We start from the raw sequence: 16153 nt of genomic DNA on the forward strand, positions 1-16153 counted from the left end.
ACTTGCTCAGCCTGTACGCAAAGACATGCACTCAACAAAAAAGAGGAAAACACTCGTCATAGTTTTCTGCTCGGCTGACAGAAGGCCCAAAGTAATTTGCATTCCCTTTGAAGTAAGGTACAGGCTGTGAGGACATTTATACTCAAGTAAACCTTTCTAACCCCCTATTGAACACAGTTTGACAGTGAGAGCATCAACACTTATCTCCCCAAAAAAGACTGAAAGCCGCTTCACTTAAGACTCCTGTTGAAGGAGCTTTTTGCCAAAGAGGAACTTGGATTTGAGGGCTTGATCCGGGCAGCAAGACCTACTGAGGACAAGAACAGTAAGGGGTCCTTTCAAAGGCTGATACTGTTATTTTTAAGACTTTCCGTTCTCTTAGCTTGACTACTTTTGGCCAAGAATAGTGAAAAGCTAACACTGTGTTTACAAAAACCTTTAAAACATATTTTCTCAATTACATTCTCATGAGAAATGGGGTTGTTTATAAGCACACGATCTCACAGTGCAGCCTGCTGCAAATAAAACATTACATTTCCTTGTATACATGGCAAAAAACAACAACATATGTAAGGAAAAAGATCATTTACATATACATGTCTTACGTTTTCATGCTTGTGATTAAACTGTCTCTAGTACAAGAAGAATGAATAAGTGCTGTGTGTGTGTTTGTGTTTGTTTGCCTCTGTATGTGTGCTATGAACAAACTCTTGATCTAATTAAAGTTTCCATTGTTCCTCGCTGGCAGCGTCCCATGTTCGGTGTGGGGAAAAGTGAATTTACTCCCAACCACAAACACACTGACACAATAAACATCATGATTCTCACAATTTCCCACTTTCTTTCCATGTCTAAATATATCTACAGCTTCTTCACTTAAATTGTTTTCTTGTAACGTGCAGATAAAAAGAACCAGTCCGTCTTTGTCAAATTTTCAGTGGAAGTTATGAAGTCGATGATGATGTTGATAGTGATTGTTGTGGGCGAGGTCCTCGTCAACAATGGAGCCATCGAGCGAGTATAGGCGTCTACAGGAAGGAGACGTTGTCCATTTTTGTTCTTCAGATGATTTCAGGTTGTTTACATGTACTTTTCTATGTTGTATGGCGGATGCTGTTACACAGAGCAGTGTACTATTTTGGCGGCTGATCTATAAAAAAGGACATTTGAGAGGGTAAATCTAGCTTTCTGTTCAAAGACAAATTGACAGTTGCAAGGTGATGGTGCCTTCCACACTGTCACCTCTTTTCTCTCAGCATGTTACCTGTACTGGATTAATCTCCTGCTGAGTTCACCTCTGAGAGCCATGCTGTTCTCCCTCTGCAGTCACACTCAGCACGTTTTATAAGCTGATTGTCTCTCTGCTATGCAGCCCTGCAAGTATGCTTTTCTGTTTACAGGTAGAGATGTCAGTTTTCCCCACATCATTTATAGAAAGTCTGAAGCAATAATCAGGTACAAGCACGCTAAAGAGGGTTGCTTGTGAGCTTAAAAGGGTCCCTATTATGCTCGTTTTGTAATTGTGTTTTGTGTCTTTACTGTGACATGTCTCCATGCTTTAATGTTCAAAAAAATCTTTATTGTTCTCCTACTGCCTGTGCTGAAGCACCTCTTTTCACCCTCTGTCTCTAACCAGAGCCCAGTCTGTTCTGATTGGTAAACTGGCCAGCTCTGTTTTTATTGGTCAATTGCTTAAAGATGACCCGCCCCTTAACATGTACAATGTGTTGGAGCGCCAGCCAATAGTAGCACGAGCGTTACATAGCGATGTCACTATCCAGAGGGAGGGATTTTAGCCTTTGCAGACCATTTATACGCACAGAAACCTACACACAACAGGTAAGGGAAACCACAGATAGCAAAGTATGGCTTCCTGAAAAAATGTATAAAAGTTGAAAATTACATTCACTGTAATGCAGCCTTTAAAACCAGGAACACTTTTGCCACCTCACGATATCCAAAAAATCTTAGACGATATTTAGTCACTTGTGAAATGCTAACGAGCTAGCAGCAGAATTCTGAATGTCTTGAGGCGGTCTGCAGGAACTGTGTAAGTGGGTAATCTCTCAGTGGGCTCCCCATCGGACTGAATATGTCGACGCCTCAAGTGCCAACAGAGCTGCTCGTTCTAAAAGAAGCCCACATCGCCCCTCAGCTCTGCACTTTATTATGTAAGTCCCACTGCCCCATTTCCACCCACCATCCTGTATGTGCACCACAGAGGAGCCAGAAGAATCAAGTGTAAATATTACAAGTTAAAGTTCATTTTTCCAGTGTGTCAATCAATTTGTGATTGAAATACACTTACTTTGACTTTTTAATGCATACAGACTATTTTTTCATATTTCTCAGCCAGGGCTGACCTATCCCGTGGCATCCGGGAAGTGAAACGACTGTACTCCCGGAAAATAACACAACACTTTAATGACAGCAGAGACACACAGAGTCTGTGGCAGGGTATTTGGACCATAACAGACTACAAACCGCCACCACAGACCTGCGTCAGTAACTCCTCTCTGCTTAACAATCTCAAAGGCTTCTTTGCACGCTTTGAAGCAAAGAACAGCACACCTGCTGAGCCAGGCTGTTCTCTCGTGCTTCATGGAAACCACCATCATACCAGTGCCGAAGAAGTGATCTCCATCCAGCTTAAATGCTACCGCTCCGCAGCACTGACTTCCACCATCATGAAGTCCTCGCTGGACCCGTTTCAGTTTGCATATATGCCATCTCCTCTGCTCTCCACCCAGCCCTCACCCACTTGGACACTAAAAGCTCCAATGTTTGGAGGCTGTTCATAGACTTTAGCTCAGCATTCAACACCATCATCCCTCAGCAGCTGGTTTGTAAATTAACAAACCTGGGCCTCAGCCCCTTTCTCTGCAACTGTCTGCTGGACTTCCTCACTGCGGGACCCCAATCTGTACGGGTCGGCAACAACACATCAGACACCATCACACTGAGTACGGCTTCCCCCCACGTTCCGCAACCTGAGGTCGACCTCCACCCGACTGAAAATCAGCTTTTTCCACCAGGCTGTCAGGAGGCTGACCTCTCTTCCCTCCCTCCCACCTCTCCTCTCCTCTCACCTCTCCACCCTGCCCCCCCTGGACCTGGACTTTAACACCCCCCACACACAGAGACACAAACATCCAGCACCAGACCCTTTTAAGCTGCTATGGTCAATATTTTGCACTCTCATTACACTATGTACATTTTAAAAATATATCCTGCATACTTTCGAAGTAACGGTTATTTGTGGGTTTTTTTTACACTTTTTCATGTTTATGTTTATGTATATACTTCAATACCTCGGGACTGTGAGAAACAGCATTTCGATCTTTCTGTCTGTACAAAAATTGAAAGATTGACAATAAAGTTGACTTTCACTTGTGGCACCAGGTTCATTGCTGGAGGAACTACATTAAAATTGAATATTTTAAACTCTTACACAACCCATTCCCGCCCTCTGCCATAACACTGTATAACAATTCCCCTCTGGCTGACAGATAACGCTCTGCTCCATAGCTTCACTGTGATAACTGGACTCAAACCATACTGTACATTCTATATTTATTCTATTTAATATTCCACACCTTCACACTTATTGTACATATAATATCCTGCTTTATAGTTTTTGTTTATGTTTTGTGTACATTTTTTGTCTCAAATGTATATTTTCTACTCTCTTTTTAAATGCTATTTTATTGTAATTACATTGCCTTGTTTTTATGCTGCTGCAATGAAAACATTTCCAAAATTGGGATCAATAAAGAACTTCTATCTTCTATTTATCTACCTCTCAATTTGCTAGTCAGCATAACCCAATGCAACTGCTATTACCTCGCAACATGAGACCATGCAGGAATGCAGCAGCACTTTTATTGTCTCTATCCGAGCACTTAACAGTGTCCCCATGCCACAGCTTTTATCATGTCTCCAGAAATATGTGTCCAGTCTGGGGCTTTAATTAGATAAGTGCAATGGACTGAGTGTACAGAGCATTACGGCCACCTGGTCTGCACAGGGCAGGCGGAAAGCTAATGTCTGTTGTGGTTTTACTTATTTTCAATATATTCCTGAGGCGGAGATGGAGATGATGAGAACTGTAGTCCTACAGCAGTTCACTCAGGAGGTTATGGGGGTTTTTTTTCCGGGAGGGCTGACAATAATCAATGCTGTGTGGGCATGATTTAGACTTGTAAACATGAATGTATTTATAGAAAGATGGGAATTATCTTCATAACCAGCAAAGAACTCACATTTCCCAGTGAAGGAGGTTAGAGGTCCGGATAAGGGGTTGCAGTGCTTCCTATCTTTTTTTATCCCATAAAGAAAGACATTGGTTCCCAGCCTCGGAGAAACATATACAAATCTAAGCATATCCTCTTTCCCATCACAAATAATTATGTTCAACACATATAATTTGACATTACAGTTCCCTCACACATTTGACAATAGTAACACAGGCTTTTATGTTTCCCTACAGATGGACAAACTCTGCTTTAACTTGTTTTTAATAGAATGAACTCTGGTGCATGTAGGGATCTAAGCGATTATTAATGAGATCTAAATGAGATAATGAGATCTAAAAGAAAACATGTTTGTTTTGCATTTCAAATTGACTTAAATGCTGTATCGTGGACCTGAAATATACTTTTTTTTAAAGCACAGAGCCCCAGCAAGCTATGTCCATTAAACTGACAGTCCTTCTTGTACTTTGAGTTGATTACCCATGAATTCTTGTTTGAGAGGCTCAGCCCACCCTAACGTGAATTCCTAAAAACTGTCCCTGGCGCACACATCTCTTTTTACTGGTGATGAGCTTCAGCGAAGACACGGGCACAGGCACATGGTCTTTTTCTTTTTACGTAATTCCCATTGAAGACAATAGAAACCCAACAGTGCCGCTCCAAATCGACACACATTCTCCATGGCCTTGTTGCACTGCTTCCTGTTCAGAGCGGTGAGCAAGCAGTAACTCTGGAGGAAGGGCAGGAGATCGTGGGAACCCGGCCAGTCACCACAGCCTCGGAATCGTCCAGAAAGAAAGCTCCGTCCAGAAAACAACATGACAAACCTCTGCAAGCAGCCAAGGAGGGGGAAAGAAACCAGAGAGGAAACTGGAGAACAATGAAGAAATGGACGTGACACTACCCACCCGGCACAGGTTTGGGTGGGAACCCAAAAGTCTGCCGTACCGGAGTCGCAGCCCAACTTTCTGAAACTCATTGACAAAAACACAAGGCCCAGTTCCCACAGCGACCTTTCCCACGCTGCTGCTCATATTGTATATTTATACTTCTCTTGTCGGAACTGCTTCCCCTCTGATTTGTTCACTGTGTGTTTGTGTTTCCTTATCTTTGTGGACGTGACTCGACTGTTGTTATGTTGAACTCGATCCCGACTTTTTTCAGGCCTTTCAACTCAGAGGGTTACGAGTAAGTTGTTGTTCTCTGCAGTCAAAGTCACTGTTATGTTCTTTCAAACCGGCTTGTTTCACATGCTTTCTGGTACGAGTACATGTGTCTGTCCTTGTTGTTGAATAATTTCAAGCATTACAAGTTCTGCAAGGCTGGTCAGGTTCTATTTAATTTAGTTACATTTGAGAAAAACATTACCCACAATCAATGATCCAATTATTGCCAATCCATGAAGTTAACTCATACATCGGAGGTGGATTTGTAGACAGGCATTTATGATACATTACAAAAGCATCAAAAGGCCCACAAGGAGCACCAGGACTGTAAAGCTGCCAAACACAGTACCTGAGCAAATGAAGCGTCCCTTTATGACTTCTTCTGGAGAGGCTAGAAGCTTCCAGAAGTAGAAACAATCTCTGCAGCACTTCGCCATTTAGGTCTCTACTGCAAAGAGTGTGAGAAAGAGGATAAAAGGAACCAGAGCTCACGTGATGAAAATACACATTTCATTGTTCAAAACACAATAAAAGACAACACAGGAGGAGTCTCTGTGTCCTGGAGAACTCCAGCCAATGTATGAACTTCAACCCTGTTGTAATGTCCCTATCTGCAAACCTGTTTAAAACATTAAAAGAAAGATCAAACATTTTCTTTGATCTAATTCAAAAGGAGCGTTAATCTAATGTTCCCCTTTTTGGCCACTTGGGGAAGAACTCCACAACTAGCTGAACATCCTACACGCATTTCACATATAACTACCTCATAGAGATGTTAGCAAAAATGATCTTTGTTATTTTTATATCCATCCATCTTCTCCTGCTTATCCGTCAGGGTCACGGAGGTAACAGCTCCAGCGCAGAGCCCCAAACTTCTCTTTCCCTGGCCACATCAACCAGCTCTGACTGGGGGATTCAAGGCGCTCCCAGGCCAGCGAAGAGATATAATCCCTTCACCTGGTCCTAGGTCTACCCCTCGGTCTCTTCCCAGCTAGACGTGACTGGAACACCTCCCTAGGGAGGCGCACAGCGGTTCTACTCCGAGTCCCTCCCGGATGACTGAACTTCTCACCTTATCCCTAAGGGAGATGCCAGCCACCCTGTGGAGAAATCCCATTTTGGCCGCTTGTATCCGCGAGCTCTGATTCTCCGGCCCATCTCACGCTCTATTGTTCCCTCACTCGAGAACAAGACCCAGAGACACTTGAACTCCTTCACTTGGGGTAAGGCCTCATTCCCTACCTGGAGTGGACAGTCCATCGGTTTCCTGCAAATTTGGAGCAACATTAGTATTCATTTGGAGTTGTGTTTGAGGACATACAATGCATGTAGTAAATTCTTCTGTTTGGTTTTGAGCAAGTTGTGTACAGTTCAGAACTTTAAGCTAAAAACAACATTAAACAGTTAGAGCCTTTACAGGGGGAAGCAGTAAAGGGAAATCTGGATGTGTTGAGTTAGAAATAAGTGAATTTACTTGACCTTTGTAGCCGACTTCTTATCTCTGCGTCTAGACTAACTGCTACTACGTTAGCTGCTACTAGCATAACACACCCAATTCTTCGTCTCTTTACAATCTTTTAAGTTGGCTTGAGGGTAATGTTTGAACAAGATTGTCACAAGGAAGACTCAAATACGGATTCAGAAAGATACCCCTATCCCCAGACTTCTTGGGGTTGACTGTGTTTAAAAGAGTGCAATGCTAAGTCAGTAGAGTGGTCTCCATTTCTGACGCAATATGCTAAAGGACTCTGTAAAGCTAAGAGAATCGTTTATGTTTGGTGGGTTTGAAGTAATTTGATTAATTGTTACTTTAATAAAACTGATTTTTGCAGCTTTGCCAACCAAACAGAAGAAGGGGTTCTGCTTACTTTCTGAAGGTCGAGTCTTGACCTTGGGAGAATTCATCTTCTCATCGAATATTACATTATATTTTCAGGAGGTATTCCAAATCACAGCAGATGGACCTGTTATTTATCAGCTATGTTCAGACAATATGATCCGCTCGTCCCTGGCAGGAGGGTAGGATGTGGACATTCAGTCCTCCAGTGTGACAGAAAACCTCCACGCTTGGTGTTGTGATTCTCTCCAGTGTTCTTTTAATCTGGGTGACAAAGCCTCTTGCAGGAAGCTATGCCAGATATGTCCGGCTTTTCAAGCAAAGCCAGTAAGTGAAGAATAACACTGTTTCACCGGACAATCCCCAATCGCCACAAACAAGGCCAAACCCAACAACAGAGGGTTTAACCAAGACCACGGTTGTGCCTACTCCAGGGAATTCTTTCCATATTTTCCTTCTCGTGAGTCACTGGACGCCTGAGTGAATCTGGGCAAAACAAGGACTGTCGGGCAAAAACACACTTTCTGTATCTCATCGAAAAAGGTATTTTTTCTTGGCTGGATTAAGAAGCGTATTTCCCCTCCATTTATTATTTTAAACCATTTTATTGACAAATATGAAGTTTAAACCCCTTGAAGCTCAATAAACGTCTTAGAGCAAACGTGGGTCACATCATTTAAGATTATGGTGGGATAATCTTTCCAAATGATGCTGTAATTATAGCGTTTACACACTCCTCTTTAATTATGCAACTACATCTTAAAATAAAGATGGACTTTCCCAGTGGTGGGATGTCTTTTCAGTCAGGGTGTGTACCTGTAGTATTAAAGGATCTTAGCCTGTCAACAATCTTTAATAATGTCTGAGGGTTTCATTTCTGATGGTTGAGGCTGATTTTAATCTGGAGCATAATAATCAATTGCACCAGAACTGAAACCCAAACTTCGAAAGCTGTTTACAAAAGTAAAAAAGCATCAGCTTGACATTTCGATAAACATGTTTGGCTACTTTTTTGCTGAATTTTGATACTGCATCTCCATATGCACATACACCAACCTACCAATGACTTGTGGGTCCAGTGTGTAGGACTTAGTGGGATCTTCTCATTATGGTATAATCACCAAAACAGGGAATAAATGGGTTTGTGTTGCCTATAACTTTGTCCTTCATATTTTCTAAGGGAGCTGGGCCACTTCTACTGAGATGAACATAATGTCTCCTCACCAACCCCAAACGGGAAAAACCAAGCTCTGGCTCGAGAGAGTGCCTTTCATATTTTGACAACAAATCTGTTGATGTGAACACACCTTAACACCGCTCATTCCCACATTGTCAAATAACAATACATGGACACACCCCTCGGCTTCTGATCTATAGACTGGTTACCCTTTGCTCTCTGTATGAAACACAACAGGTGTTAAGTTAATCAAATGCAAACCCATCCGTGGCAATATTACATCCATCAAAGCATCTTCTCGGGCCATTAACTCCCTCCCTGTATGGAGAAGGAGGTGTAATCCAAGCACAGGACTTTCAACCAAAAGAAATCATTGACTTATATTAGGTCACAGAAGTGTAAATGACATGCGTAAGGTACGTAACTCACGTTAGGTAACAAACAAAATATTTATTGTATCACAAATTGTCCTTAATTTAATGGGGTGTTTTTCTGTATGGAAGTCATTTTAAGTTAAATCACATGAACTCTACATTAAAAAAACATATGCTCTTTAAAAATAAAACATTAACTTGGAAAGGAACAAGCAGATGAGTGATTGACTTCTAAAGAAATGAAACTAGACTTCAGTCATGTTTGGGAATGCTGATCTGTGACCTGGCTCTGTTCCCATGGCCTCTGGTTCTGACAATGCTTCTAAAAATGGCTTCATGAGAATACATTACTTTATATGGCATTAAAATGAATCATTGTGTGGGGAATACAAAAAGGAGGCTGTATTGTACACATTGTAAATATTATTGATGACACAGCCCCAAATGTACGCCTATTTTTATAATTAATTCCCACAGAGGGCATTCAGAGTTTTGTTATACAGAGTAAATGAACTGCTTTCTCTGAGATGTCCTTGTATTGATGCGAAACAGGTGAGCCGTCACTATAATCAATAATGTGCTGTCAATTATGACTCATAAACAACATGCACTGACTCAGAACATACTTTACAGATGTCTAAGGTTTTATGAAGCTCCAGGCGGGAGTGGTTTTGCCACATGAGTATCAGGAAGATTGAGCAATAACAGGAAGGTGTGTTCAACTTTTTCTGTAATGACGACTAAACACACTGTCCTGGTAAACGAAATACTGATGATCTATCACACTGATGTTTCCTTTGGTGTGATACAATTGATAGGACGTAAAAATCCAGACATCCACAACAATTTCGATTGTACCACAGAAATGCACAATCCTCATTTTTGCAGTAAAATCTCACGTGAAACCACAAACACGGACTGCCTCTGTCCTGCAGTGAGCTGGGATCTCCTGTGTGAGGGCGCCCTCTAGAGGTCACACACACACACACACACACACACACACACACACACACACACACACGTACACGTACACACACGTACACACACGTACACACACGTACACACACACACACACACACACACACACACACACACACACACACACACACACACACACACACACACACACACACACACACACACACACACACACACACACACACACACACACACATTAATGTGATCTGTAAAAAGTGAACTTGAGTGCAGAGGTGACACTATGTGTAAGAAAAAGTTACTCTGCAAAATGAAAAGGAAATGAACGTATTTAAATCATAAAGTTTATAGATTATTGTTTTAGTTTTTTTTGACAAACTGGGGGGGGGGGGGGGTGTCTACTCAGAATTAAGTTTTGGGTTCTTCATCAACAGTAAGGGTGTCAATGTGGTCCAAAAAAGGCTGCCAGGTTTTATGGAACGTCGTCAGGGAGCCTCTAAGGGAGAACCTAATCCTTTCAAGCCTAACGCAATACAAGATTTCGTGTATCCATCTATTATGGGTGGGAGGAGAGGGATGTATCCATTTAAGGAGAATAAGCCTCCTCGCAAGCAGAGTGGTGAATGCCATACTCGTCGTGTGGTAATGTGCATTGGGTGACGAAGGAATTCCGAAAACGGCAGTGAGGGGGCTAGGGTCCACTGTCTCACCTAAGACCATCCCGAGTGAACCAAATATTGCAGACCAGAACTCTGATAGTTTAGGGCACGACCAAAACATGTGCATGTAGTCAGCCGGAGATTGTTTACATCTGTTACATGCGTCAGACCTGTCAGGACACATCCTAGCCAGTTTTGCGTTAGTAAAATGTACGCAATAAACTATGCCTTGCACATATAGAAGAGGTGTAGGTCTAATATATGTCCCCACTGATCATCTGACATGTTAATCCCGAGGTCCTGGTCCCATACAACTCTAAGGGAATGTAAGCAAGTAGGATAAATACCTGCAAACGTACTGAATTTATATAACAATATTTATGAAAGGGAAAATTCTGCCCAAAAAGAACTTTAATAGTGTTATACTTTTAACCTAAACAAAGTATTGGTTAAACTGTGACTTGTATCAGTCTTTTACAAACTCATTTTAAGCATCAAATCAAATGAAGTATAAAAGAGATGTTTGGCCTCCAGAAGCCGATTATAATAATCGCATAAAATGGAAATATTCAAATGAGGGAAACAATATCTTACCATTGCAGTGAAATCAAGTTTTTAATAAATGACTTGGTATTCTTCTTGTAGAAATATATGCTATATAAAGATAAAGGTTTAATGAAAGCATAGGATAATATATCAGAGTGAACAGCGCTTCTAGGGGTCATAACAAGTACTGTCATAAAGTGTGTGTGGATGTAAACAATGTGTAGAGTGATTGGAGGGTTTTCCAGGTGCTTATAACCATATCTTCTGTCTGAATATAGCAAGGTAAACCAGGAGTTATAACATTCTTCTCAACATGTACAGCCAAAACATGAACCTGCTACCTGGTGTAAAGAAATCCACTCAGCATTTTTAACAAAAATTGAAACCTTTATTTTAGATTTCTTTTTTTTTTTTACAAAAACAACAACGAACAGTTGGTTGCACCTTGGAATGCTCGTTGGTGAATGGACCCAAAGTGGCGTCATGATTGCTCGATGCTCCTCCGGTGCTTTAAGACAGCAGCCACCGACACAGAATCTCCCAGAATCCCCTTCTGCAGGACCACAGGGCTGTTGTGGTAATAAAACGAGGTGGCCCGCACAATCCCTCCCCCCCCCCTCCACAGTCCTGTTCCGTTTTCCCTCAGTAGTGCTCTACTCCTTGGCAATTGCGAAGGGCTTCTCCACCTCAATTTTGCCACAATCGTGGATCATGACATCTTTAAGAGGCTTATCCCGGCCGTCTGTCTTGGTGGCCTCGATCTTATTCACCACATCCTGGAGGAAGTAAAAAAAAAAAGAAGGTAGGTCATTATATTGATTCAGCACTGCCAGAACACAAATGGACAAAAGTTTACCTAAAGGGGAACCATAAACTAGTATTGTGATTGTTCTAGCTTTTCCGTAGGGTTCAGGTTCTTTCCTCAAATTTCAGTAAAACGTACCCTTTATGCAGAAGGATCCCCTTCCATGTGTTGGTTTATCATTACTGCAGCATTTATGCACAAGCATTAGTTTAATCGTGTAGTGGGAGGAGGTTATACATCTGTTTTCACTATGAGGCAGTTTAATCTGTAACACGTCATTTGTGACCTAAACTTTACAGTCCTGCACGCTTCTCACCATCAGTTTTAATATTTGAAGACTTTTATGTTCTTGATTCAAGTCTGCGACAAGTAAATCAAAGCCTCCCAACATAGGAGACGACTGAGATTCTCAGTGTGCAGTTCTTTTGTTAAAACAACTAAACGACCAAAAGACAAAACCACAAGAAAAGTAAACACCCTGACATCTGGGAATGTTCAGGACCAAATTGATGTGACAGTTTCCGATTTAGATGACACGATAATTTCTATTCATTTCGGTGCAATTCGGAGTCACTTCGCACCATCATGATTATATGAATATGCAGTTATGTGGAGGAGCAGGAAAACAATGTAATTAAATCCAGGGTTTAAACACATTTTAAGAACACTTAAAGCACTTCCAAAGTACTGCAACAAAGATCTCCAGAAGCTTTATAGTCACTTCTAAGTGCAACTGCAAGATATTAAGTGTCCAGAATCCCTTTACTCCCACAGCAATGATTAAAACATGCTCTTTTGAATTCCTGAAGGCCTCTTGATTTGTCTCTTGAACATGGGTAGGATAACTAGGCGAACTTTACAGACCTCTTAAACTCTGCCATTAAAATATACTGGCAGATTACAGCAAGCCTAATAGGTTTAAGACAAGTTTATTGGCTCCAAACCAGTTGGTGGAAACGCAGCTAATCCCCGTTGCGTATCTACAACTTTGACTCAACAACTGACTACAGCCACAGTTGACATCCTCTCAGTGCCGCGCCTGACACTCACCATGCCCTCCAGGATTTTTCCGAAGACGACGTGTTTGCCGTCCAGCCACGGGGTCTGGATGGTGGTGATGAAGAACTGAGAGCCGTTAGTGTCTTTGCCGGCGTTGGCCATGCTGAGCCAGCCAGGGGCGTAGTGCTTCAGCTTGAAGTTCTCATCAGGGAAACGGTCTCCATAGATGCTCTTGCCTAGAATTAAAGAAAACATACATCTTATTTATCCCATTTAACTCGGTGCAAGATAAAGTAGTTGATGTTTAGCATATGTACACATAGTCGCTTCTCATTTGAATTGCTGCCAAATGTTTATCTCTACTTTATCTGATGACATTTTATTATTCAAAAATACTGAACACTGGGTCATTGTGAATAAGAGCATCTGCCAAATGTCAAATAACCCCGACTTATACGAGCACTAAAAGGGCAGCAACCCTTAAAATACCTCTTGGCACAAAGTTTATGATAAGCTTCGGTGCTTAATTCAGAACGGTGTCTCTGAAAATGCTCATTATGTTTTATATATTACAATGAATCTCCAATTTAGTAAAAGAAAAAGCAAATTGGGTGCCCGCATTTTATCGAAACAAAAAAGCGAGTACTAGAAAGTTGGAATCATCCTGAGAGCTTGCACTGTGGAATTATTTTTTTCTAAAAGTAACAAGACACCACGAAAAATGTGAAACATGCCTTAAGACCTAAATGTCCAGGACAGCATATTTAACAAGTGGGATCTTGTAGAGACAACGTCTGACCTAAATGCCACTCTGCAGGCATCGGTGGCCAGCTTACCTCCAGTGCCGTCTCCTTTGGTGAAGTCTCCACCCTGGATCATAAACTCCTTGATGACTCTGTGGAACTTGCTTCCTTTGTAACCGAATCCTTTCTGTTTAATTAGAACAAACACAATGTAAAGTTAAACACACTTGAGGGCTACCTGATGTCAGTATTTCACATGAAATAGTGCAATTATTTGTTCAAAGTGTTTCTCCAGGACATGCAGGTTTATGGTTTGGGCAAGTAAACAAGGATGTTGACTCGGATTGATTCGAGTAAACATTGCAAACTCAACTCAAGACCCTTTCTATGAGACACTACTGTGTAAAAAGAAGAAGGGACGACGCCTGGAATTTCCCCTCATTTAATCTGCAGTCACTGGTGAGTCCTTGTCCAAACGAATGCTCGCAGACTGTCACACATTACAGACTGTGATGCTCTCACCTCTCCTGTTGCCAAAGCGATAAAGTTGTCGGCTGTTTTGGGAACCGTTTTCCCAAAAACTCCGATGACAATTCTTCCAACTTCTTCATCCCCAATTTTCATGTCAAAGTACACCTAGAAAAGAAGTCAAAGCATAACGTTATTTTACACCCCTTGGTCTTATGGTAATGAGATTGACTCCATGCAATTCTTTTCATGACCACTGTCATCAAGTTTTCCTTTGTTGAGGAGTCAGCCTGCAGCCATTCTCACTGATGGAATTCTGGATAACAGCCAACTGGGTTTTAAAGAGATATTCATTGTTTAAAGAAAGTTTCTCCTGGAAATAACGCTTTGAATTAAAGTTTTACTAAACCCACTTTATCTTGCAATCTATTAATTAGTTTAGTTTTAACTGACTCTAACTCTTCACTTACAGTACAAAACACAAGAAAGGCGGCCTTTAAAATAAACATGCATTTATAAAGAAGGCTTGTCAGTCTTTCTCCACAATAGTAGTTTGCATGTGAAGAGGAGTCATTGTAAGTTTTGCACTGATGTAAAAAAAAGAGCCTCTCGGCATTGCAAAGCTTCCCGTTAACTGCAGACGTGGACAAACCTGCTGCACCCAGACACAACAACACCTCAATGTGTCACAGCGGGTTAGCCACAGATATCATTAATAGACAAAGTCTGAACTCGTTACTTCCTAAATGGATGTAGGACATTTATAATATGTGCATTTGGAAACAGCGACAGTTAGGCCAAAGTTCTAGCTACGATAGCTAGCTCCACTTACATTAGCCAGGATTTTAAAGGAATGTGCTTCTCCACTCATTTACTGTCTGCTAACCTGGTTTTATGCCATTGAAAACGATTGTAAACTATGTTTTGCATTACAATTAGCCTCATATTAGCCGCCTGTTAGCTAAACGAGACAATAATGAGCCGTGGGAGGCTAACTTGTCTGTGACGTGGCGTAGCAGTATGCAGCTAGCTTTTAGCATTAAATGGGGATAGCTGATTTCCCTACATTATCCAGCTAGCAGGCGAGCTAGCGGGCTAACACGCTAACACCTACCTTCGCTGTTACTTTGGGGCCTTTCTTCTTCTCGTCCGCAGATGAGCCATTAGGGAAAGCGAGGAAAATCAGGGATCCCACAATGATCGTAACGGCGACAAGGAACTTCATCCTTCTCTCGCAGAGTCTAACCATCAACGAGAAAAAACGCTGCCCGGAGACGGCCCTGTAAATCTTGCTACCTTTATATGAGCCGGGGTAAGGAGAGTGGTATCCGGGGTGGAGACTGTGCCAGGCGGCCGCTGCTGCTCGGGCCTGCGCTTCCTCCACGACCGCACCAGGGGCGGGACTTCAAACACAGCGCACGACGCACAGGCCTCTGATTGGTTCATGTATCTGGCGTTTGGGCCAATCAGATGCATACGCGTTAGAGCGTTGCGAGAGATTTCCCAGCATTCCTCAGCATTGAATTCAAGTATAAACTATACATTTTTGTGCAAAACACACTTTAAATGTATTCACAATCTGTAAACATTAGCTTCTACTTCTATATTTTTGTAAGGTCGATCTTTGAAAAATATATATTGCTACTTAAGTTTTTACCATGTACTTATCTGCTATTTGTTTTTACGTGGGCCTGCTTTTTTATTTAATATGTTTGTTTAATATACTGTTTTTACTTAATCTGCACAATACTTATGCTGTTTTAATACCCTATATGTCCCCACAAATAAAATAATTCTGATTCTGAAGTAGAAATAATAATGATATTTAAAGCTAAAAAGTGATTACTGCATGCATCAAATAAAACAAGAGAAATTGTATTCTTCTGTGATCAGACATATTGTTTTATCACTTTTTTTTAGCATTAAACGTTTAATCATTTGACTCTGTTCTTTAATATGCTCATATACTGTAAACTCAATCACATTGGGTTAACTTTTGTTGTTTAACATTGATTTATACACATTTTTATGATGCAGTTATGTATTTCTTATGCATTTCATTCGCATTGGTGAGTACACGACTAATACATTTAAATGTTTTTTCTGTCAAAAAATACATGTATCCTGTCACCTTTAAGTTAACTGTAATAAACAGATGTATTAAGCAATATGCACAATGTCAGCGCATCA

The 16153-nt window shown here is 41.3% G+C and overlaps 1 protein-coding gene across 1 annotated transcript; it reads right to left on the reverse strand.

The window, feature by feature from the left end:
- Positions 1–11314: 11314 nt before the first annotated feature.
- On the reverse strand, positions 11315–15334 carry ppib (peptidylprolyl isomerase B (cyclophilin B)). Its single transcript, XM_063903566.1, has 5 exons — positions 15078–15334; positions 14018–14131; positions 13589–13682; positions 12804–12988; positions 11315–11724 (listed from the first exon to the last, which is right to left on the reverse strand). The coding sequence occupies exons 1-5, from the start codon at positions 15210–15212 to the stop codon at positions 11602–11604; spliced, it is 651 nt and encodes a 216-aa protein (XP_063759636.1). The 5' UTR covers positions 15213–15334; the 3' UTR covers positions 11315–11601.
- Between the last annotated feature and the right edge of the window lie 819 nt (positions 15335–16153).

This window comes from Eleginops maclovinus, chromosome 2, assembly GCF_036324505.1.
Source record: "Eleginops maclovinus isolate JMC-PN-2008 ecotype Puerto Natales chromosome 2, JC_Emac_rtc_rv5, whole genome shotgun sequence".
In the NCBI taxonomy this organism is placed as follows: domain Eukaryota; kingdom Metazoa; phylum Chordata; class Actinopteri; order Perciformes; family Eleginopidae; genus Eleginops; species Eleginops maclovinus.